This window comes from Terrapene carolina, unplaced genomic scaffold (assembly GCF_002925995.2).
Source record: "Terrapene carolina triunguis isolate 2854851 unplaced genomic scaffold, T_m_triunguis-2.0 Scaffold85, whole genome shotgun sequence".
In the NCBI taxonomy this organism is placed as follows: Eukaryota; Metazoa; Chordata; order Testudines; family Emydidae; genus Terrapene; species Terrapene triunguis.
In genome coordinates, this window is record NW_020664436.1 from 63,413,684 (window position 1) to 63,439,793 (window position 26,110).

At 44.0% G+C, this 26,110-nt stretch overlaps 1 protein-coding gene across 1 annotated transcript in view; it reads left to right on the forward strand.

The window, feature by feature from the left end:
* Positions 1-16,912: 16,912 nt before the first annotated feature.
* Positions 16,913-26,110, forward strand: part of ROS1 (ROS proto-oncogene 1, receptor tyrosine kinase) — a 90,794-nt gene continuing 81,596 nt past the window's right edge. Inside the window, exons 1-5 of the mRNA XM_029911077.1 lie at positions 16,913-16,945; positions 18,454-18,504; positions 20,876-20,935; positions 21,672-21,698; positions 25,248-25,308. Coding sequence (XP_029766937.1) covers positions 16,913-16,945; positions 18,454-18,504; positions 20,876-20,935; positions 21,672-21,698; positions 25,248-25,308 — 232 coding nt within the window. The remainder of the gene's footprint in view (positions 16,946-18,453; positions 18,505-20,875; positions 20,936-21,671; positions 21,699-25,247; positions 25,309-26,110) is intronic.

The window sequence follows — 26,110 nt, forward strand, 5'->3', positions numbered from 1 at the left end:
CAGAGCTAGAGTAGATGCTTTCTACGTCGATGGAAGGGGTTTTTCTGCTGATGTAGGTAGCCGCCCTTTCCAAGAGGCTGAGGAAGAATTCTTTTGTTGACATAGCTGCATTAACAGTAGCGGTAAGATTGATCTAACTGTGTTGCATAGGGTGGAAATTTTTTCACAGCCCTGAGCCAGGTAAGTTAGATCAATCTAATTTTTAGGTGTAGACCAGGCCTCAGTCTCACGAGCCTCTTGGGATCTCACGAGACAGATCTAGACAAAACAGTGGTAAAAATGTGCAGGTTTTGTCCATGCTAGAGCCTCTCCACTGCTGCTGCCACCATTAGTGGGACTGCACAGGTGGTGAGTTACAACTTCTGGATTAGTCAGTGTAGACACAGCTAATGTGACTGCTGCTGAATATACCAAGAACGGGGAGCTAGATGATTTTTTTTTTAATCTTCCTCTCAACTAGAAATCAGACTTTGAGCTAATATGGGCAATCCTACATTGTCTTCCTCCCATTGCAGGAGGTCAGCATTCGTGGACCATGTCCCTTAACATACTTTACTGTAGATTGTTAACCTAGAGTTGCTGAGGCTTTGTCTACACTAGAAGGCTTCGCTGGTATATCTATACTGTCAAAGTACTCCTAATGGTGACACAGCTGAACTAGCAAAACTGCACTTTTGTCAGCATAGTTTACTCCAGCTAGAAAGAGCAACATAAGCCATATTGGCAGGAGCACGGTTTTTCTGGTATCACTTTTGCTTTTGCCAGCACAGCTATGTCAGCAAAATATCATACCCCCTCATGCCCCCTGATTGACATAGCCATGCCAGCAAGGCCTTCTACGTATAGACAACCTTAATCTTTTTGTGTCCTCCTTTATTTCAGCGTCGTGGCCATTTTCTGTGTTTAGAAATATGTTGCTGTGTTGATATAATGGAACAGCAAGGCTAAAGCAGAAGAAACAAAAAACAACATTGTAAAGATACTGTAGACACAAAATACTGATAAAATTTGGAGACAGTCTGCTGCCTTCCCTTGAGTATAACATCTAATTTAAGAAAACTTTAGTGCTTTAGTTGAATATTTCCAAATTTTCTAATAATCAGGGGCTTTATCTAAATGTTAGTACAACATTCTAATTTAAGATATTTGTATTTTAATATGAATTTTGATTCTCTTTATTTTCATTTTTTAAATAGTTACAATATTGTAATGCATGTAATTACAACCTTAATTTTATCTTAATGACAGGCCATCTCATATGTATACCACCTTCTGTCTAAAATCTGTGTGTAAAACTCAGTAAACTATCATTGACCTACATATAAAACAATTAAGTTTCACCACTTAAATTGTACATTCTTATTTAGATTGTAGGTTCTTTGGGGCAAGGACTGCCTTTTTGTTCTGTGTTTGTACAGCACCTAGTGCAATGGGATCCTGGTCCATGACTTGGCTCCGATGTGCTACAGTAATATAAATAATAATGAGAACAGTTTGCATCTTAGAAGTTATGCTAGTCAGAAACTCTGCCTTCAGCTCCGCTCTTGAGGCCTCATCCAAAGCCATGAATCCATTGGGAGTCTTTTCATTGACTTCAGTGGGCTTTGGATCAGGCTCTTAAAGACCTTAGAAACTCTGCAGGAGTCCCAGCCCCAGCATCTCTCTTTGATCTTGCACAGTGTATAATCTTTGAAGGCGCCCTAGCACTTCTGTCCATATGGAGCACAAGGGACCCCCAAAAGCTGCCAGGACTGGGACTAAGGAGACCCAAAAAGACAAGGCAGCCTATAGAGTTTATAAATTGTGGTGTAATAGATATACTTTTGCTCCTGGCTGCTCTCAGTCTGGAATTTCAAAGACCCACAGGTGGTGAGTCTTTCTGTAGCATTTATAAACCCTGCATATGTCCCTGCCAGCAACCCCATATTTACAAAATCTGTTGGACACCCTGCAGAGTTATCACAGGCTAATATTAAAGCATAGCAGATAACTAATCCACCAAACATTCTACAAATAATCAAAGGCACCAGTTCTCATCAATGACAACAGAACAGACCAAATCTGGGTCATCAAGATTCCAAGACCATTAATGGCCCACACTTTGCATAATTACAATAGGCCCTCAGAGTTTTATTTCATATTTCTAGTTTTAGATACAAGAGTGGTACATTTATACAAATAGGATGATCACACTCAGTAGATTATAAGCTTTGTAATGATACCTTACAAGAGACCTTTTGCATGAAGCATATTCCAGTTACATTATATTCACTTATCATCATGTTTTTATAAAACCATATAGACTGCACAACGTCACAGTTGCATTTAACAGATCCCTTGTTGGTTACCCACAACATTTCTCAAAAAAACCCAACTCCTTCCTCTGTCAGAAGATCATACGTGAGAGACTTCAGGTGGATTGATTTAGATTTGGCAGCTACTAGAGCTAGGTGATATGTGGCTTATCCTTTGCTATGGAAAAACTAGAGTCTCTGGGTTTGTCTACATGGGGAAATTATTCTGGAATAAGGTAAGGAGTGTAAACTGCTATTTGTGCAACCTTGAGTCCAAGGAGTCCCAATCAGTACCCTGTTCCCTAGGCCAGACTACCTTTCAAATGAGAAATGATATAACACTTCTCTCAGCATTTGAAATGAACTTGAATTTTATTAACTGTTTTGTTTGTTTTAATTTTCATGCACCTCTGCATTTATTGGTTTGTTTAATATTGGGGCTTGATTCCCTCCTGGTGGAGCAGAGGAATATTGCCCTCCTGCACCAGAAGGGGCTTTTTGCCCAAGCTGACAATTCATGCCCAGAAGGGGGCAGATGGTGGTTTTGCTGGGATAGGTCCGTTTTAAATTGTGGTTGAAACCCCATGGAGACTACCCTAAGGGTAGCAAATTGATGCACCTCACCAGCACCCTAACCACATCCTTCTCTGACATGTACCAGCCATTCTGGGGACTTCAATGACCAAATCCAGGCCAGGTGTCTCATGCCACCACAATCACCATCTGAGTAGATTTTTTTGCTGCTGGGAGCATGGTATGGTGCCTACAGGCTGAATCTAGCTCTGCATGCAGAACTGCTGTGAGAATAGGGGTTTATATCGTATTCCGACTTGGCGGGTACAGGAAGTACTGGAAACTGTGTAAGAAGGCTTTTTGGGCAAGAATTCCATAGGAGATAGGTTTGATGTTCATCAAAAATGAATATTTGAACCTTTTGAACATGGGTGATGGGTGAACACTCCCTTTGGGGAGACTAGCCCCCTGGCCTGGCCCCTTCCTGAGGTCCTGCCCCTACCCTTCCACCCCCCCCCCCCCCCCCCGTGCCCGGAAGAGCCCCAGCCGAACCGCGCTGCCCCGACCCCCGGCCTGGGTTAGGGGAGGCTTATTCCTGGCCTATTATACCTGTTGCCCATGCTTTTGAAGTTCATTGTTCACTAGTAAAGATACAGTGAGTTTTTGCCCTCCTCTGTTTGTCTCTTTCTCCCTCTCTTAGCTTTACACCTTCTTACACACTTATCTGTATTCTTGGAGCAATTATCCATGTCCTTTCCAGCAACCAACCTTCTCTTCCTTCCGTTCCCTCCTAAAAGTCTTTCTTTCCTTGTGTATCCTTCCTGTGCAGTTCTACTCAGAGACAACTTGTCAAGGCCTTCTTGGCTTGAGCTATTGTCCCATATCATATTTGTGTAAAGTCAAAATCCGGTTTCCTCATGGCAGGGACCTGGTCTTTCTAAGTGCATTTTAGTCACTCTATAAATTAACAGACATATAATTAAACAAGTGGTTAAAAAATATTACAGTTATTTTGAAAACCTCTCCTCTTTATAGAAACATACACACAAAAATTGGATGGTGAATTGGTAGGATTTTTTAAATTTGTTTTCTCCCTTAAAAAGAAAACCTGATTTCACTGATCACAGTTTACCAACCTTTCCTCTGTCTCCAGTGGTATCTTGTAGGATAGCAACCCTAGATTTTTCAGATTTGAATTTTTCAGCTAGCTAATCTATACTTGCTACTCTGTCCCGCTCCTGCAACTAGTGATAATATACTGCTGATATATTTATGGACCTACATTAGCGCTTAACTGTTCCTTCAGTTTTCCATTCCAGATTAGGCTTCAGTTTTCATACCATTGTTAATCTTCCCAGCCTGAATTTCCCCAGTCTGTACATTGTTGTACATCATTTAATGAGAGATTTCTCCAGTCATCATTATTCCAGATCAGTGGAAGCAAATCCCTGTCTCCTGACTGCTTTAACTAAGTATCTCAGACATGACTGTCTTTCCAATCTGATCCAGTTTAACAGTCTGGTTTTCTCTTACTACCTCCCTAATCTGGGGAGATGGATATAAATCTTGAGCCAAAGTCCATGGGGTTTCTCTTGCATGCTCTTTTCCCTATTTGTGCAAAGTGTTCTTGAACCAGTCAGTTGTCATTGCCAAGCAAACAGCTTAGAGGTAGCACTGACAAATAAAAGGCAGGCCCAGGGAAGCAAGTTTCAAGGCCCTCATGGTTCTTGTTCACTTTCTTCACTTGAGAAATCCACAAAGCTAATGAGAGATGATTGCTGGAGGGTAAATGTGAATAACCTCTGATCTTTAGGAAACAGTGACAAGCTTTCAAGTCCAGTGATTCTTTGCATCGCTTTACATTTTCAAGGCTATCTGCACAAGAAAAAGGCCTAGGAACTTCTCGGTAAAAATGGAGATTCTCTTTTTCATTTCTAGGCCCTACAAATTGGGCTGGCTGGGCTGCAGCTGTTGGATTGGTAGCCCCCTGAAAGACAGGCTCTGAAGATTTTGTCCTTGCTTCAAGGAGTTGACAATCTAATCAGAAACAGACAGTGCAGTTCAGGCACAGGGTTCAGGTTCAGTTTTACTGTGGTACAGCTTTTCAAGGAGATTTCCCCCCCACCCCGCTTAAATTGGGATTTGAATGAAGTGAGGTTGTTTGGCACCTGAGACAGGAGAGTGCTCCAGAGACAGGATGGATGGCTTGTAGTGAAAACATTTGACCAGAACAGAGTAGATGTGGGTTCTTCTACTGACTCTGCCACAGAGTTCATGTGAGACTTGGGTCAAATCACTTAGGCCCTGTTCCAGCTAGGCATATGCTTAACTCTAAGCATGTGAGAATTCCCACTGATTTAAGTGAGATTATGCATGTGCTTAAAGTTAAGCATATGCTTAAATACTTTGCTGGATCAGATCTCAATCTCTCTGTGTCTCAAACCCCGCATCTGTAAGATGGGGACCGTGCTTCCCTACCTCATAGGGGTGTCGTGAGGATAAATTAAGTGACGTTTGTGAGTAAATACATGAAACAGGTAAAATGTGAAAGTTGTGTGCAAACTGAGAATTTTAATAGACTCTGCTGTTCTCAGCCAGTTGAAGTGTTCTGTCCCCTCTTTATAATTGCATTATAAAGGTCAAGTTTTATTAATAGACTTCAATAGGGTTGGGATTCACAGTTCTGGGCTAATAGGAAGCCATATCAAACAGATCAAAAACCGAATTATCTGTATATAGAATTTCACCATTTGTGAATTCTAGTCAAGAGACAGTTTCCTCTCTTGAATTCTAGTCTCTAAAACCCATAAATAATTTCCTATTTGCAGGCATTTCTTGGTATTTAGATGATAAATCCAAAGGCACCTGTGCTAAGGTGAATACTATTATTTGTTTGGCACACGTATTACACTACATTAGCTCAAACAACAAGAAAGAAAGTATCTACATTTGTGTTTTCTCTCCAGCCTGATTTGTGGAGTGTCACAGTGCCACCTGGTGGAAAACAAAATATGACCTTTAGTAAGGATTTCTCTTTCCAGAGAAAAGTTGGCAGTGTAACAAAAGCCTTTATTATTATTATTATTATTATTTATTATTATATTTGTATTGCAATAGTGTATAGAAGCCCAAGTCAGGGGTCAGGGCCTATTGTGCTAAGCATTGTGCATGCGTGTGTGAGCGTACACACACACAATGTTTCTTTATTGATATTTACATAGATAATTACAGTACATTTAAAAAGAAACCTTCAAATATATGTCACTGCTTGAAATCATGTACAGAGTTTTATTTCTTCAAAACGCAACGGGCCAAATTGATCCCTTGAGTTACACCAGAGGTGAAATTTGCTCTCTAAATACAACTCAGTGTATACACCATGCATTGTTTTGTGTTTGTACAGCTCCTAACATAATGGGGCACATGTCTGTGACTGGGACTCCTAGGTGCTACCACAATACAAATAATAAATAATAATTCATTAGTATATAAGAATCACCCCAGATAAACAATAAATAACTATATTATGTTCTTAATTTTTTTCTCCTGAACTTAAGCACTGGTGGGTACCTATACACCAACTCCTGAGGGCAGGGGCATGTGCAGGAATTTAAATTTGGCTGCTTTTGGAGGGGCATGTTCTGTGCTCCTGCCACAGCCATGGAGGAGCTTGCAGCTGCAGCCCTGGGGCTGGAGAAGTTCTGTGCTCCTGACAATGATTGGGGGTGGCGGGCGTGCCCCTGCTTGCCCACCTTTGTGCACGGCCCTGATTGAGGGGCATACAAGCTCCTTATGCTGATGAAAGGGAGCTCAGCACTAGGGTCAGCTCTAGTTTTTTGCCACCCCAAGCTCCGAGAGCGCAACTGCTCAAGCAAAAAAACCCAGGGGAAAAAAGGGTGACCGGAATGCTGCCCAAGCAAAAAAAAAAAAGGCCAGAATGTTGCCCCTGGAATTGTGCTGCCCTAAGCACGTGCTTGCTTTGCTGGTGCCTAGAGCCGGTCCTGCTCAGCACTGTGGTATATTGAAAACTGTATTAAAATGATAATCTATCACTTTAGATGTTCCATTTCCCCCCCCGGTCCTGCTTGCAGGCTAGGGAGCTCTGCAGGGAAGTGTGTGATGTTGGCCTAACAGCAGTAGTCAGTCTGCAAAGAGCAGCTTAGAGTAAGGTGGGTGGGGGAGCTTTCTTTCTTTTAGGAAGCAGCCAGCTTTGTGTGTGTCTATTTTTGTGTTCTTGTTGTAGGACTCATGAATGAAATTGTTTTTAGTTATCCTGTACCATTGTAACTTCTGTTCACCATTTCATAACACTTGCCATTTTGCCTACATTGTAACTTTCATTACACTTTCCATTTTTCCTACATTGTAACATTGTAACTTCTGTGCAATATTGTAACTCAAAACCCATTTTAAAATGCTGACTCCATTTTGTAGAAGGCTTGTGCTGCAGCCTCTATTTTTGCAAGCCATACTGTAATTTTATTAGTCTAGTTGAGATGTGTGAATGAGGTATGCATGGGTGATAGAATCAACCTCCAGCACCAGCCAGTCCTGATGAGATAAAGTTCAAATACCAACGGCTGAAGAACTAGACAACAGCCCTAACTCAAGCAAGAAGCATCCACCCTTAAAAGAAACAACAGAAGGAAGATCAAAGCCAGGTCCCAGGCTGACAGTCACGCCTGCAATTGACGGGTGATCAAGCACCAAACCCTGAGGCGGCGTGACACAGCGAGACCTAGGAACTTTTGAATCCAAACTAAACTCCTATAAAAAAGGAAGGGTGAGATGAGAGACTTTGGGTAACGTTCTGCTATCAACATCATGGAGCATCGGTGCGCGCCCGACAGAGACCCGGCTCCTCCTCGTGCTCAGCTTTCCTGGCCAGTTAGCTGCCACGAGCTACGATCCCAAGCTGCGAACTCAAACTACAATCAGGACTGGTAACTATCCAGCAGCTGCAGAACATTTTGGTGTGTGTGTGTGTGTGTGAGTGTATGTGTATAAGCATTAAGGTATTTGCTAATAGTTACAAATTAATAATAAATGTGGCATCTTTGTCTTGACCCCTAAAACGATCCTGTGTAAGTTTGTGGAACAACATTGTGTATTTGGCTTCTAAAGTCTAAGCAGTAAAGCAGGGTTGTGCTTCCAGCTTCCAGAAAGAGTATTTTATGCTTTGTATCTAATTTCTTGGTGTGTGTATACTGTGAAGATAACAGGCACCAACTTGACCAATGCTGAGGACTTTGAAGCTGGCATATTCCAGAACAGCTCCAGGGTCAGGCTCTGAGGAGCTGCTGAAGGGAATGAGTGAGCTTTGTTCCACAAAGGGCTTCACTTGGCATATTTATAATCTCTTTTGAAATTAAATAACATGGCCCTGATTTCTGTCTGGGCTTCATCAGCCTTCTCTGATATTGTGGACACAAAGTTACAAGTGCAATTGTACCAATTTAGGTGCTCGACTAACAGATTGTGCCTCATTATCTAGGAATTAATTAGATGTCTACACAGATGACATTGCAGGGATAATTAATTGCATCTGCAGTTTTACACCACACGGTTACTGGAGGCCATTTTAGAAAATTGAGCTTCCTACAATTTAATATCTATTGATCTCCTTAAAATTTTTTAAAATAAGCTATTTAGGAAAGGTACTGCGTCTTTGGGCTTATCCACTTGCAGGCTTACATCAGGAACAAGGTCAGCTCCCAGACTACTGCACCGGGCAGCACAGTATGGGGAGGAGGTGACCAGCCCTCTGTGGAGAAAGGAGTGGTTCAGGACTATTTAGAAAAGCTAGATGAGCACAAGTCCATGGGGCCGGATGCTCTGCATCCAAGGGTACTAAAGGAGTTGGCGGATGTGATTGCAGAGCCATTGGCTATTATCTTTGAAAACTCATGGCGATTGGGGGAAGTCCCGGATGACTGGAAAAAGGCTAATGTAGTGCCCATCTTTAAAAAAGGGAAGAAGGAGGATCCGGGGATCTACAGGCCAGTCAGCCTCACCTCAGTCCCTGGAAAAATCATGGAGCAGGTCCTCAAGGAATCAATTCTGAAGCACTTAGAGGAGAGGAAAGTGATCAGGAACAGTCAGCATGGACTCACCAAGGGCAAGTCATGCCTGTCTAACCTAATTGCCTTCTATGACGAGATAACTGGCTCTGTGGATGAGGGGAAAGCAGTGGTTGTGTTATTCCTTGACTTTAGCAAAGCTTCAGATACAGTCTCCCACAGTATTCTTGCCAGCAAATTAAAGACGTATGGGCTGGATAAATGGACTATAAGGTGGATAGAAAGCTGGCTAGATAATCGGGCTCAATGGTAGTGATCAATGGCTCCATGTCTAGTTGGCAGCCAGTATCAAGCGGAGTGCCCCAAAGGTCGGTCTTGGGGACGGTTTTGTTCAATATCTTCATTAATGATTTGGAGGATAGCTTAGATTGCACCCTCAGCAAGTTTGTTGATGACACTAAACTGGGAGGAGTGGTAGATACGCTGGAGGGTAGGATAGGATACAGAGGGACCTAGACAAATTAGAGGATTGGGCCAAAAGAAATCTGATGAGGTTCAACAAGGACAAGTGCAGAGTCCTGCACTTAGGACGGAAGAATCCCATGCACTGCTACAGACTAGGGACCGAGTGGCTAGGCAGCAGTTCTGCAGAAAAGGACCTAGGGGTTACAGTGGATGAGAAGATGGATATGAGTCAACAGTGTGCCCTTGTTGCCAAGAAGGCTAACGGCATTTTGGGCTGTATAAGTAAGGGCATTGTCAGCAAATTGAGGGACGTGTCCATTCCCCTCTATTTGGCATTGGTGAGGCCTCATCTGGAGTACTGTGTCCAGTTTTGGGCCGCACACTACAAGAAGGATGTGGAAAAATTGGAAAGAGTCCAGCACAGGGCAACAAAAATGATTAGGGGTCTGGAGCACATGACTTATGAGGAGAGGCTGAGGGAACTGGGATTCTTTAGTTTGCAGAAGAGAGGAATGAGGGGGGATTTGATAGCTGCTTTCAACTACCTGAAAGGGGGTTCCAAAGAGGATGGATCTAGACTGCTCTTAGTGGTACCAGATGACAGAACAAGGAGTAATGGTCTGATGTTGCAGTGGGGGAGGTTTAGGTTGGATATTAGGAAAAACTTTTTCACTAGGAGGGTGGTGAAGCACTGGAATGGATTATCTAGGAAGGTGGTGGAATCTCCTTCCTTAGAGGTTTTTAAGGTCAGGCTTGACAAAGCCCTGGCTGTGACGATTTAATTGGGGATTGGTCCTCCTTTGAGCAGGGGATTGGATTAGATGACCTCCTGAGGTCCCTTTCAACCCTGATATTCTATGATTTTATGAGTTTAATGAAACTGGTTTAGCTAAATCAGTGTAAACCCCTGTGTGGATACTCCTATATTTGTCTAATTGGCTTATTTCAGTTTAGTTTAAATATTTTCTTAATAAATTTAAGATAGACCAAAATAAGGCACTCTTAAATGGAAATAAGTGTCCATTCAACATTTTACAGCAGTACAAAATCACAGCTTAAGTTAAACTGGTGCACCTCCACATGTAGGCAAGCTCTTTGTATGTATTTGTAAAGTACCTAGCAAAATGTAGGTTAGGGCTTCCTGGTGCTACCAAATATAGATATTTTAAAAATAGTGGTAATTATAACATCAGTAATTTTAAAAGTTAATGGGATCAATAGACAACCTATTGTCATTTCACACTCACTCCTGTCCCGTCCCTTTCCCAAGGCCACGCCCCTGCCCAGCCCCTTCTCTGAGGCTCCGCCCCCACTCACTCCATCCACCCTCCCTCCGTCGCTCACTCTACCCACCCTCACTCACTTTCACCGGGCTGGGGCAGGAGGTTGTGGTGCAGGAAGGGGGTGAGAGCTTCGACTGGGGGTGCAGGCTGGGGGTGAGGTGTTTGGGGTGAGGGAGAGGGCTCCGGGCTGGGGCAGGGAGTTGGAGTGTGGAGGTGTATGGGCTCTGGGCTGGGCATGTGGTCCCTGGGTGGGGCCAGAAATGAGTGGTTCAGGGCACAGGAGGGGGCTCCAGGCAGGGGCAGGGGATTGGGGTGCAGGGGTAGGGGTTGCGGACTCCATCTGGGGGTGCAGGCTCTGGGGTGGGGCCAGGGTTGAGGTGTTCGGGGTAAAGGAGGAGGGGGCTCCGGGCTAGGGTGTGGGGTTGGAGTGTGGGGGGTGGGTGGGTGAGGGCTGTGGCTGGGGGTATGGACTCTGGGGCGGGTCCGGGGATGAGGGGTTTGGGGTGCTGGGTCCCAGCGGTGCTTACTGTGGCTCCCAGGAAGTGGCCGCCAGGTCCCTGCAGCCTCTAAACACATGGGTGGCCAGGGAGACTTTGTGCGCTATCCTTGCAGTTCCCATTGGTCACGGTTCCCGGCCAGGCTGAGGGCAGCACGTGGCGCCTCCCTGCTCACCCATGCGTCTAGGGGCTGCAGGGATCTGGCAACCCTTCCAGGAGCTGTGCGGAGCCACAGCAGGAAGGGAGCCTGCCTTAGCCCCAGGCCCCTGCTGCACCACTGACTGGACTTTCAAAGGCCCGGTCGGCAGCCACCGTGGTCCTTTTCGACCGGGCATTCAAGTTGAAAACCAGACGCATGGCAACCCTTATGTGTAGGGCCCTACCAAATTCACAGTCCATTTTGGTCAATTTCACGGTCGTAGGATTTTAAAAATTGTACATTTCATGATTTCAGAAATTTAAATCTGAAATTTCATGGTATTGTAATTGTAGGAGGTCCCAAAAAGGAGTTGCGGCGGGTCGCAAGGTTATTGTGGGGGGTTGCAGTACTGCCACCCTTACTTCTCTGCTGCTGCTGGTGGTGGTGCTGCCTTCAGAGCTGGGCAGATGGAGACTTGATACCAGTCAGCTCTGTGTTTTTGGGGAACCAGGGCACAGTGTCTGGCCTGTCTGACTCATGAGGGACACCACGCTCCCCGGTCTCTGCTTGAACCAAGACTGATCAGAGAAAAGGCTTGCAGAAAGCAGTGAAGGGCATTGGGAGACACACTTAGGCCTGGGCTACACTACGAGTTTAGGTCGACTTTAGCCGCGTTAAATCGAATTAAGCCTGGACACGTTCACACGACGAAGCCCTTTCTTTCGACTTAAAGGGCCCTTTAAACCGGTTTCTTAACACCACCTCCGACGAGGGGATTAGCGATAAAATCGGCCTTAGGGGGTCGGAATTGGGTGTGTGTGGACGGAATTCGACGTTATTGGCCTCCGGGAGCTATCCCACAGTGCTTCATTGTGACCACTCTGGACAGCACTCTCAACTCAGATGCACTGGCCAGGTAGACAGGAAAAGCCCCGCGAACGTTTGAATTTCATTTCCTGTTTGCTCAGCTTGGAGAGCACAGGTCGCTCATCAGCACAGGTAGCCGTGATGGAGTCCCAGGATCGCAAAAGAGCTCCGGCATGGACAGAACGGGAGGTTCGGGATCTGATCGCCATATGGGGAAATGAATCAGTGCTGGCCGAACTCCGAAGCAGTAAACGAAATGGCAAAATATTAGAAAAGGTCTCCAGGGCCATGAAGGACAGAGGCCATAACAGGGACGCACAGCAGTGCCGCGTGAAAATTAAGGAGCTAAGGCAAGCCTACCACAAAGCCAGAGAGGCAAACGGAAGGTCCGGGGCTGAGCCGCAAACATGCCGCTTCTACGCGGAGCTGCATGCCATTCTAGGGGGTGCAGCCACCACTACCCCAACCGTGTGCTATGAGTCCCTCACTGGAGAAAGACACAGGGAAGCGGGTTCTGGGGATGAGGAAGATGAGCATGAAGATAATGTAAATAGCTCACAGCAGCAAGGAAGCGGAGAAACCAGTTTCCCCAACAGCCAGGATATGTTTATCACCCTGGTTTATCACCCTGGTTTATCACCCAGCCAGGGTTTAACAGGAGGGAGGGAGGGGGGAAGCAAATGAATACAGAATAAATCTATTTTTTACATCTTAAGACGACGGTGCAGCATGACTGATAGCCCTTGGCATTTTCTAGGTGCTTGGCAGCAAATACTGGGCGCTTGGCAGTAAGCCTTCAGGTCTACTGCACAATATGATACCCACTGCAATATGACAACGATGGATACCAGTCGTAATATACTATCTACTGCCCAAAAGGCAAGGGGTTGCTGCTGTGTAGCAATCTAGCCCCACGTCTGCCAGCCCCATGTCTGCCAGCACCCAGATCGCCATCGGCCTCTTCTGGGTGCTTAGCAGACAATACTGGGCACTTGGCAGAAAATAGCATACTACGACTCTGCTAACGTGCAATGAGCCAACAGGGCGCGTGGCAGAAAATGGCATACTACGACTGATAACCATCATTGTCTGCCCGGGTGCCCATGATTGACAGCCACTGCAGTACGACGATGACAGTTACCAGTCGTAATAAACCATCTTCTACCAAAAGGCAAGGGGCTGGTGCAATGCAGCCCTACGGCTGCCAGCCCCACAGCTGCCCGCACCCAGATCGCCAATGAAGGCTACCAGTCATGCTGCACTGTCTACCGCCAAAAGGCAGTTAGCTGCTGCTGCTGTGTAGCAATGCAGTCCCACGTCTGCCGGCACCTAGATGACATATGGTGACGGTGAGCTGAGCTGAGTGGGCTCCATGCTTGCCGTGGTATGTTGTCTGCACAGGTAACCCAGGTAAAAAGGCGCGAATCTATTGTCTGCCGTTGCTGTGACGTAGGGGGAGGGACCTGACGACATGTACCCAGAACCCCCCGAGGCACTGTTTTGCATCATCCGGGCATTGGGATCTCAACCCATAATTCCAATGGGCGGCGGAGACTGCGGGAACTGTGGGATAGCTACCCATAGTGCAATGCGCCGGAAGTCGACGCTAGCCTCGGTACTGTGGACGCGGTCCACCGAACTAATGCGCTTAGAGCATTTTATGTGGGGACACACACAATCGGCTGTATACAACCGATTTCTATAAAACCGGCTTCTATTAATTCGATCTAATTTCGTAGTGTAGACATACCCCTAGACCCCTCCTGACAAGGGTGACAAGATTAAGCCATCTCCATTTGCATACAGAATGGAGAGCAGAGACAACTTCCCTAGCCTCATCTGCATGAAAGATGGGACAGGGATTAGCATACAGAATGAAGAACAGAGAACCACGCTGAACTCTGGGACCAGAAAAAGCAGGGAAGCACTGCATCATGGGAATCTCTGCTCCAGATATTAATGAACATATGGCTGCCCATACCCAGCTCAGCAGTTATCAGACCAATTCTAGTAATGAATCCTTGATTGATATCCAAAATACTGAAGCAGCCTAGTTGCATTGTGAGCTCCCTGGAAGGAACACCACCCATAGCCAAGAGTGATCAGCTCCTATTGTCTAGCCTAAAGAAAACCCTTGAGTCATCAGTTTACCCAAAAACAAATCTAGTGTTCTCCCTTGAACCATTGTTGTTTCTCTACAAAAACCACTACCTATGTTCAAGTAAGTGTTCTGATGCATAGAACTCTGATCAGTTCCACTGGGACTCCATCTTCTCCTGACTGATCATGCTGGGGGCTCTGCCTGTATCTTACCCTCAGAACCTTGAGCTACCACCATCACCTGGGAACCCCGATCAGTTCAAGCCTCATGGCGTGGGTGAGATCCCCCTCTTTCTCTCTCTCTGTTTTCTTTTCTACCTTAGGTATTAACCTTTAATAATGTATGCTATGTTGGTTTAGCCCTCCTTGTGTAGTTATCACTATTATTCAATAAATAACTTGTATGGTTGCTTCTCTCTCTCTTGCTGAACTTTACTCTTTTGTGTTTTTAGCTTCCCCCATTTACTCTACAGCAACGCTTCTTTTACCTAAGCTAAAGATCCCTGCAGCGCCCAAAATACTGTGGGGTTTGCTAATCAAGTAGGTTACTACCAGTACAACTGTGATGTGAGAGTGGGGATAGGGACATGCTGAATCTGAGACGCATAAGGGTGGCAGCTTGAAAGTGCTGCTCAGTCCAGCCCATTGAGTCCAGGGGCATATAAGGGGTCAGCTTGAAAGTGCTAATCGACCCCGTCTGCTCAGACTTGGTGTGTGTGTGTGTGTGTGTGTGTGTTCATCCGGTTCTGGGGCTGGAGGAACCCAGCCCTAGAGAACCTAGGTTTGCAGGATAGCTCCATTGGGAGGGGACTTGCATAAGGGAGGAGTAGAGCTCCATATGAAAACACATGTGACACAAGCAGTACATTGATAGAGTTACAGAACCCCCACCCCCAGAAGAGTAACCCGAATAAATGAGCATACCCCAAAGTAACGGGCAAAACTGTTAACAGAGCGGCGGCTGCTGGCTGGGAGCCCAGCTCTGAAGACAGCACTGCAGCAGGAGCACAGAAGTAAGGATAGCATGGTATGGTATTGTCACCCTTACTTCTACGCTGCTGCTGGTGGGGCGCTGCCTTCAGAGCTGAGTGCCTGGCCAACAGCCCCGCTCTCCGGCCACCCAGCTCTGAAGGCAGTGCAGAAATAAGGGAGTCAATACTGTGACCCCCCCTAAAATAACCTTCTGACCCTCCCACTACCCTCTTTTGGATCAGGACCCCCAGTTTGAGAAACACTTGTCTTCCCCCATGAAATCTGTATAGTATAGGGTAAAAGCACACAAAAGACCAGATTTCAGGGGGAGAGACCAGATTTCACGGTTTCTGATGCGTTTTTCATGGCCGTGAATTTGGTAGGGCCCTACTTATTCTCCACCACACCAATGAGCACAGCTGTGTTACCTGAAGCCATTTTTAAAAACAGTGATTAAAAATTGTTTCATCATAAGAGAAAATACAAACAGGGCTCCTCTCTCTCTCTTACTCTCTTCCTCATTCACCACAATACTGGGATAAGATCACTCCACTTAGTTTTCTTTTCACTTCAGTGATAAGGAGCCATGTGACCTTTCATCGATCGGCACCTTTGTCTGAGCGGTTTAATAAGAAACTATTAAATAGATGTTGCGCAATTTCAAGACAAGTGATCCAGGAAGCCCTAAAGTCATAGAATGGATGGATTATAAACAAGGATTTTACTAACACTTAGAAAACTTCCGCATTTCAATGTTCTATCTGGCATCTAGAATCCACGGAATCTATGAGGCTGAAACAAGAAAAGTAGCAGACTGCCAGATGAAATTGTTGTTCAAGCTATGAGGAACATTAACGTGTGGAAGCCTAAGCTAGTCAGTCTTCTTTCTGTTTACTGCATATGGATTTCTACAGTATATTGTACTTTCTTGATTAATTGTCAGAATTTATGTACAGGCGGCCTGGTAAGTTTTGGAAAAAATTATACTTACCCCTTAGATATATGATTGTTGCTACCACAATTAGCATTTTCTAATGCAAACCACTTTATTTGAAATTGTATGTAAAGAACCTATGTGGGCAAAACTGGGGGCTGAAATGGTGTTTTTAAAATTGAGTTTGCAGTGGAAAAATGGATATCATACCTTTTAAAGGGGAAACCCAGTTAATCATACTCCATCTGAATTTTATTTCCCCTCTGTTACAATGATTCATCAGATTACTGTAACTGAAAGAGACTACAGGAAAAAAACAAACAACAAAAACTTTTTTTTTCAGTTTCTTTTTTTATAGACTGTCTAATCTACAGCGTTTGCTGTAAAATAAGCTAGTCAATATACCCTTCTTTCACACAGCAACATGGAAAAATAAAACATTTTAAAAATAGGAAAGTGTAACTATAAAATTACAATAATTGGCAGGGGACTTAAGTGCAGATGTGGTATATAAAACTGTCTAGCTTTCCGTTGCTGGTATCCCTTTAAGTAGAAGAGTGGGTTGTTATATCTTTAATCTTATGTTTTCGTAGTGTTCCTTTGGGTAGTGAAGTGGAATTTATTTGTTTTCCTTTTGCTGATGCATAAAGATGATAAGTCCAAACTCTAACTGAAACCTGATCAATAATTATGCTTCAAATTTCATTTTTATTCGGCTGAGTATGTCGACTGATCTTATCTAGAAGACCATGTACATGTGCTCTGTAGAAATGACTTTGTGCGTCTTCTGGCTAATTAGCTCTGTCAGCTCTGAAAAATATACTGATTATGGACATGAAATGTACAGGATGGATGTACCAGGTACACAATCTTATTAAAATGGCCAGTCTTTAAAACCTGTTTCTGATGCATAAAAGAGCCCTGGCAGCAGTGAAAGGGTTACTCATCTTTCCTGCTATGAGCTTAGGCGGTAATAATATTCCTAACAAGGATTCTTTGATTAATTTTTAAATAAATTCTGAATGAGAAATGCTCTGTCCCTCTTCATAGCACTCTTCTTTAAAAGCCAAACATGTGGCATCCATATTCCATATGCCACTTAAAAATATTGTGACGGGGACTGAAATGAGAAAAAGCTGGTCTCAAGGTCAGTACAGTTCAAAGCTTCCATTTCCCCAATCAAAGGGTACCTGTGTGATCACACCTGCTGTGGGACTGTTTTGCATCAGACGGGTTCTTAACCATTGCCACACTATATGCCTCTTATCCTGCAAATGCTCGTGCATGTTCAACTTCTCTCTATGAGAATAGTCCCATGCTTACAGTTCAGCACATGCCATAAGCGTTTGTAGGATCAAGTCCTATGACCCCACATTCAGCTACTCAAAGCTGGTTAAATGCATCCCAGAATCATTTGCACTTCTGAAGAGGTGCCTGGTCTTGCACAATTCAAACTAGGTGCTCTGGGAATAGGACCCATAGTTCTGAGGCACTTTTGGTACCAGAAGAGAATCAGTTGTCATGTGGTTAGGTATAGCCATTTCGGAAGGAGGCCAGAGGAAAATTTAAAGAAACAAAATCTGTAACGTGCATTTTGGAGGTCAGACCCAGTTGGACTTGTGCCATTTGCGTTCCAGGTTTGTTTATGAAGCATTTATTATTGTCTCAGTAAATCAGAATAAATTGGAGACAGCTCAGAGAAGAGTCACAAGAACGATTTAAAGGATTGGAAAACATGTAGGAGCTCAATCAATGTAGCTTAGCAAAGAGAAGGTTAATCACAGTCTATAAATACCTACATAGGGAATAGGAATTTGATAATGGGATCTTCAATTTAGCAGACAATGGTATAGCAAGACCCAATAGCTGGAAGTTGAAGCTAGACAAATTCAGACTGGAAATAAGGCATAAAATGTTAACAGTGAAATTAGTTAACCAGTGGAACAATTTACAGCGTGTCATGGTGGATTCTTCATCACTAGCAATTTTTAAGTCAAGATTGCATGTTCTTTTAAAAGATATGCAGTAGTTCAAAAGGAATTATTTTGGGGAAGCTCAGTGGCCTACAGGAAGTCAGACTGGGTGATCACAGTATTCCCTTCTGGCCTTAGAATCTATGAATCAGGAGACAAAGGGCCAAATTCCTCCTTGAGATAACTTAATTGACTCCAGCTGACTCCACCAACTTCCATATCCTAATGATACTCTTCGATTACTCTCAAGCAAGTAAGAAGCAATTGTCATTTCAGCAATAATTTTAAAAGTTTCATGTGAGGTGGAAAAAAATTGAAGGAAGGAAGGAAAATGCTAGTAGAGGAAGTACTGGATATCTAAACTCACTTATAAATATATATTTTTTTCGTTTACAGGAAGGAGAGCTTGGCATTAATGCTTGCAATGTTAGTGACATCAGTGTAGCTGTGAGTAATGGTTTGCATTGTTACTTATGTTATTGCTGTATAGGGTACAATGGTCATATTATCTGGTTATAGCTTTGCCAGCATGGTGGATCATATTAAGACTTGACATAAGTAGGTGCAACTCCATTGATTGCAGAGGAGTTACATCTAATTACTGCAGGCCTGAATTTGGCCCATATTCTTAAAAAGACAGTTTTTTTTTAAGTGAATTTACCATAGTGGAGCATAGGTCTCTATTCAGGCTCCTATTTCAATTCAGAGTCTACACAATTCAGAATGAAGAAATATTTGAGATAATTTGGGTCCCCATCAGAATCAGTGCTCCCATGAGTAGGGTGACCATATTTCCTAAAGTACAAAGGGGATGGCCCAGGGCTTGCCCGAGCTGCCCTCCCCCCCGCGCCAGCATGGCTAGACAGAGCTGCTGCCACTTGGGGCTCCAGCTGACCCCCCCGCTCCCCCCCCCCAGCTCCATGCCGCCCAGGGCTGGGGCTGAATACCTGAGCCCTGTGCTGACGATGGCTGGGGCTGACACCCCGCCCTCCCGAGCTCCGTGCTGTCCGTGGCTGGGATTGGGGTTGAGTGCCCAAGCTCCATGCTTCCGGACACTGGGCCTGGGCCTGGGGCTGACCCTCTGAGCCCTGCTGCCTGGCACCTCGCGTTGCCAACCCCCCCCCCATGTTCCTCTGCGCCCCACTTCGGGTCGCACCCGACTTTTTTTGTAAACTGAGCATTTGTTCGTTTGTGCTTGCGAATTGATCAGTTTGCAGGAGCAAACAGGACAAATGTCCGTTTTTGTCAAAGAAATCAAGACAGCTGGCACAGAACTTAAAAAGGGAACTGTCCTGGACAAAATGGGACATATGGTCACCCTACCCATGAGAGGCACATAATTTTTACTATTGCATTCTGGGTAGTCTAGTAAATTTAAAATAACACACCCATTTTATTTTCTCATAAATTTGACAGGGAGGAAATTGAAAATACTATTTTTTAAGATGTTGTGTTAGACTTCTATAGAGCTATAAATGTTTGGGTTTATGCTAGAGATCTCTATAGGTTAATACAAACTTTTGATGGGGTGATTTTTGGAAGGAGCAGCAGCCTTCAGGAGAGGTTCCCTTAGAAATCTTGGATCTCTAACACAGTTCATCCTGATAGCCACAGGCCCCTTGAAGGCTCGTTCCCACTTATTTGCTGAATGCATGGAGGATTCAATCATCAATGTTATCCACAATCTTTAGTCAATTACAGTCTCTCTGCAAATGGCCTCGGGTGTATGTGGAGGATGGCGGGGGTCATGTGAGCGTGAAAAGCTAGATTGTCACAATGTTTACTTGGCCATGCAGCGCTGTCCCCTTACTCACCTATGTGTCTTTGCTCAGATCGAGAGTTGCCAATTATCATAATTTTCTTATGCTTTGTGATATTTGGTGTTTTTCATAAAGCCCCAGCTGTTGGAGTCAGGTGATTGTGAGAGAATTTCAACTTTTTTTTTTTTTTTTAAAGGAAGTTTGTAGACCTCCTGGAAGCAGAGAAAAGATTGAAATGTAATTAACACAATTTCAAAACCAGAAGATAAATAAAAAATCCAACATTTATTATTATTTTTTAAAATATCATGATGTTAAGCCAATTTCATGATTTTTGGAAGGTCCATTTTGAATGTTTCGGCCTGTTTATGGCAAATTTGTTCCTTCTCTCCATCAGCGAGTCAGGAGTAGATTTGAAAGGACTGCTTGCTCCACCCTGGCCAGATCAAGGAAAGAGCTTTATGATGGGGGTGAATTAATTAATTTACTTCCTTCCTGGAGCAAGAGAGGAACTGGAGCTCCCTGGACCAAAATTCATTCTTTGCTTTGTTCCTGGAGCTTTGCAGCAGGCACCATCCCTCTCTCAGGGCACAGTGTAAAGCTGCAGTCTAGACCAAAATAATGGAGTTGCATTATAATGTCCAGCCATTACAGTACCCTCAATCACGATGGCTGTGTCAAGGTCCTGTCTAGAAGTGGTTATGTGGATCACTCACACAAACTTCTATGTTTATTCATTATATTAATTTTCAGGGGAAACTTTCAGGAGTTTTATCTGTCTATCTAGGCCCCATTACCATAGTGTATAAGCATCTCAAAATATTTAATGTATTTATCTTCATGAGGAAGAGAAGTGCTGTTACCCCATTTTACACATTGGGAACTGAGGCATAGAAAGTTTACATGTTTGCCCAAGATAATATCAGAAGTCTGTGGTAGAGCAAGAAATTGACCCTAGGTTTCCCAGATTAGCATCCTAACCACTGGACCATCCTTCCTCCTTGTTTGTCTGACTGCAACTCTTTTAAAGTACTAACTATTCACTGTCTTTCTTGCAGTGCACACAGGGATGTCGATTTTGGAATGCAACAATACAAAAAAGTTGCCCACTGCAATGTGTAAGTACTGTATTAGTCAAAGTTCCACTTCCTATGCTTTGATTTTGTCTGATAAATTATCCAAAAGTATTCTACCAAACCAGTCTTTTTATAATAAAAAATGTAATAGCCATAATTCGTTTTCCAGTAAGTTGATATGTTTCTTATTGGAATATGTAACATCATATTATTAGTTCAGAAGTCTTCGAAATAGAGTACATTAACCTGGGAATCACTAGTTCTTGGCATGGGGGTACCTTCATAATACAAACCTGCTTTATGTCTGCCACAGTGTGGTGGGAACAGAGAACACTAACATTCAATGAAAATTAAACTCCCCTTCTGGATTTTCAGTCAGTTAAATTGTCAGTGTTCAACACCTTTCTGCACCAGGCCCTGTTAGACCCCCATCTTTAGAATACATGTTATCACCATGTTTCCTGTTGTTAACCAATAGTATCTGGACAAGAACTAGCACAGGTTCTGGGACAGTTGCCAGGGAAAAGTTTGAGAGGAACTGGGTTCCTTTTCTTGAGAAATCTGGAGCTCAGTCAGACTTGACGTAATTCAAATGCTGGCCTTCCAGTTTTGAATTTGGATTTCTTCTTTTCAGCCGTTTGTCACTGAAAAGCATTTGCTATGTACTCTGTGTGTGTAAGAAATGTCTGATGAGTTAATACTACCTTATTTGCAATATTGGACTATTGAAAGACTATATTCCTGCTAAGCATGTCTCTTTTTGTTTGCTTCTCTACAGAATCAGACCTACATCAGAGCATGTGAGGTAAGTTAAATGCCAATAAGACCAGTATAAACACCCTAAAATGATAACTTCAGTTCACACAGCAGAATGAAACACAACTTAGATACCCAAAATTTTAAATCCAGGTGTCTGGTTGTGTTATGCAAACCCTGTGGCATTACATCACTGTATTCTTGTTAAAAACATAAGATACACAGTGTACATTGGCCTAGAAATGAAGCTTGAATGTAGATGTGTATAGATGAGGTTTTCAAACAGGGGCATAGATTTTCTTTATTTTTAAGCCTGTGAAGGAGAAAAGATGGTCTGGTGGCTAAAGACTGGACTGGGGCTGAGTTCTGTTCTTGGCTATGCCACAGACTTGCTGTGTGATTTTGGGTAACATGTTAATCTCTGTGGGCCTCAGTGTCCCTTCTGTAAAATGGGTAATAGCTCTTTTCCTCACAGGGCCATTATGAGGCCACTTCATTGATGTATGTGAGTTGCTCAGATACTGTTGTGACGAGTGCCATAGAAAATGCCTATAAACAAACAATGCAATTTTCTTACAGCTGTTGAATAGTACCTTTTCCCAAGAGTAGTCCCATTAAAGTTAGTTGGAACACCAATGGAATAAGGTGCTACTCAACATGAATAAGGGTGTCAGAATCTGGCACTTAAAGCGGGAACTTCCACCAACAAGGATTTCTTGGTTTCAAGGGGAATAGATGGCAAATTTGCCTTTAAAAATCTCCAGGGAAAAGTTTTATTATTATTTTCCTCAGCAAGAACCAAAACAAAATCAGGTTTAGGGCTGTAGCAATTAATTGTCAGTAGGAAAAGGAAGAAGGAAAACATGAAATAAAGGAAAAAGACAGGAAATATGTCTGTTGAATGGAGCACTTTATAGTTTCTTCAAAGCAGTACAAACCAGTTGATGCACATATGTTTAAAGAGAAGGTGAGCCCATAACCTAAACATTCTTGACTGTCAATGATTAAGACATTAAATAGACCTGCAGCTGACAGTTTGTAAAGCTGTTGTAACATATTGTGACCATATTTGCTATGCTGAATACGGGACACCTGGTAAAATTACTCGTATTCAAGCAAGTTCAACGGCAATCAATCAGAATTATGTAGTACAAACATTCAAATTAACATCAGGTTGACTGAGCCCCTGTTAAAAAGAAATACTGCATAGTTGGATTCTTTTTATTTACCTTCTTATCTTTAAGGCTTTAGGGTTCACACAGGAAGGGGTGACACCTTTCCCACTCCCATATACCTCTCTCAAACGGGTGGTGGTGGTGGTGACCGACCTATCCGACTCTCCCTGCCCCGGCGCTCTCCGCCCTCCATGCCTGGCTGGGCCCCTGGGATGGACCCACCTCTCCTGGTACCAGCTGCCGCGTCTTCCCGAGGCAACATGTGCAGGGGGGACGCAGGTTCACATGCTCCCCTCCCCAGATTTCTGCCAGGTTTACACCAGAATGTGGCCAGCAGCAGCCTTTTGGCACTGTGCAGGAGGGAAGAGACGGGAGCTGCTTCCAGCTACAAGGGGGGAAGGGATGACCTGGCCCATGTCTTTGCAGAGCTCATCTCTTCTTGCCCCCGCCCCTCAGCTGTTGGTGAGCTGAGCATTCTGACCAGGGGCTGGTTCTCTGCACAGCGCTGGGAGTGGGATGCGCCCTGCTGGGGGGAATATGGAGGAGCAGCAGGGCTGGGGGGGTGGTGAAGGGGCAAAGAAGGGAGAGGATAGCAAGAGGGGGAGCACGTAAAGGGCCGATGAGTAGGCAGCAGAGGCGACTCGTAACTGGCTGCTGCCTGCCCGCACTCACCAGCCACCGCAGCTTGCAGCGCACAGCCAGCACTGGCCGCAAATGGGATGGGTGGCGGAGCCCTGCTGGCCGAGAGCTGGCACGCAGCGGGGGCAGACTAGCAGGCGTAGTGGCCAGTACTGATAGTGGGCGGGTGGCTGGCGAGCTGGGATCCGGCCAGCAGCAGGACCCGCCACTACTGATGGGGGGAGACAGAAAATATGGGACAATTTGCCCATTTTTAAGAAAAAGTCTGGACACCTACAGGAGGGCTTAAATACGGGACTGTCCCTTTAAAAATGGGACATCTGGTCACCCAATTCAACACTGTCCTAGTGCCACACAGAAGCATGACTGCTGGTATTTGTACTGTTTGCCTTTCCTTGACCAAGATATTTCTCTTGGAAACGTTGCATCTTGCTAATAATATTAAAACACAAAGAGCCACTTCTTTAATGCAGCAACTTGTGAAATAAACCTTTACTTTGTGCTAGGGCAATTTTCTCTTATCAGTTTCAGTGAGCTGCAGGAAATGTGTACAGTAGAATCATTGACAGTTACCAAGACAAAAAATGCCACCTAATATAACATGTCACTTTAATGACCCAAAAGTTAATTATTACTTGATAGTTGTTTGCTGTATGAACAGAGATTATAAAGCTGGGGTATTTTATCTTGTTCAGCTTTTGTAAGCCAGACAATCTTGCAATGTAAATGAGCCTAAATAAAATACAGCAGAGCAAATGCATTCTCAGGGTGGGGGAGCTTTGTCAGGACTGGCATAAAAAAAGGATAGTAGCTCCTTTAAGGGTTCTCCTCCTTTGGGAATCGGGAGGGGGAGGGGAGAAGGCATCACCTGAACTGATGGGCAGGCCGGTGGGGCTCAGGTAAGCCAATGGGGGACTGTATATAAATCCTGCACACCTGGGGGAGTGTATATAAATCCTGCCCCTCCAGCCTGAGCCACCTTTCATTCCTGACTAGAAGCCAGAAAAGCAAGCTGGAGTCATTGCTTATTTAGTTATTGACTTTCAGTGAGACTCAGGCTCCTATGTGCTTAAGTCACTTTTAAAAGTAGGCTTAGGATTGTCAGTCATTTGGAAAATTTTCCCTCTGCGTCTCAGTTCAGTGGAGCTGTAAAATAGAGCTAGTGAGGCTTCCTTTGTCTATCTTCTCTATTTGGATGGTAAGCTCTTTGGGGCAGGGACTCTCTTCTTACTATGTATATGTTCAGTGTGGGCTGCATTGGGGGTCTGGGGGTGGTTAAGACCTATAGACACAACTATAACACAGATAAAAAATAATAACAAGAAGTTAGATGGTAGATGTGTTTTTAAAAAAAAACGTCCAATACAGCTTATTGGCCAAGAGCAGGGAGCATTTGTGGGAAATAGGTGGAGCAAGAAGGGCTGGGCTCAATGCTCAGGGCTTCTCATCAATAGTAAGTTAAATGGGCCATATTCTGCTTCCCTTCCTCAGGTATCCTTATTGAAGTCTTAAATGTGTAAAGTGAGCAGGAATTGTCCCCAGATTTGTGAGTTGCAGCAAATGGGCTATAGGGAATATAGAGCCTGACCCAATGCCCATTGAAGTCAATGGAAAGACTGCCATTGATGCCAGTAGATTTTTTGAATGAGCCTAAGGTGCCAATGTTTTTAGAATGAATATAACTACTTTTGTGGTATTCATGTGTACTAGAAATGTGTCTGGATGCTTCTAAGAAGACATCCCATTGAAATAAAACTAACTGGCAAGTTCTATGTCTTATACAGAGAGTTTCCTGTAAGTTTGGCTGCAGCTGTGCAGAGGAGGCTTATGGTGCTGAAGTACAAGGTAAGGACGGACATAGTGCTGTGCCATAACCCAGGGTTTGCTGAACTCATTTCTAGGAGTATCCTTTTGCATTTGTTATCTGATTTTCTTTGAACAGGGCCAGGAATGTCTTGTTCCTTTTCTGATTCTTATTGTAACTTAAAAGTAAAGAGATGGCTGCTGTATTACAAAAAGTAGGCTTTTTCTTCCAGGAACTTGGGAATTTTTGAATATAAATGCAGAAGTTTATGGTGGGATTTTCAAATGCACTCAGCTATGGCCCAACTCTGCTTCTGTTTAAGTCAATGGTAAAAACTCCTTTTGATTTCCATGGGAGCAGTTAGGCCAATGCTTAGTGCATTTGAACCCCACCCTGAGCGATCTACCAGGGGTGCTGGAACAATTTGTATAGTGGGGGAGCTGAGAGCCACTGAACCAAACTGAAAATCCCTGTATATGTTGGAAACCACTTCAAGCTGGGGGTGCGGCAGCAGCCTCAGCACCTATGGATCTACCCTATCTGACTGAAAAAATGTAGGGATTTCCATTCAGCAAAGCTTTATAATAAATGCTTTGCTGAGCTCCGTATCATAATAAAACAATATATATTGAGGCATTAGCATGCTGCCCGTTGCTTTGGGAACTCGGTGCCTCACATTCAGTTTCAAAACAAGTATATATATATATATATATATATATATACACTAAATATTGGTGATACCAGGGGAAGAAGATTTATATAAAGTTGCACAGCAAACCCATGCTTTGCCTGAATGGAAATATATTAAAGGGCATGACTGAACAGGTACACGTTACTTTGTGC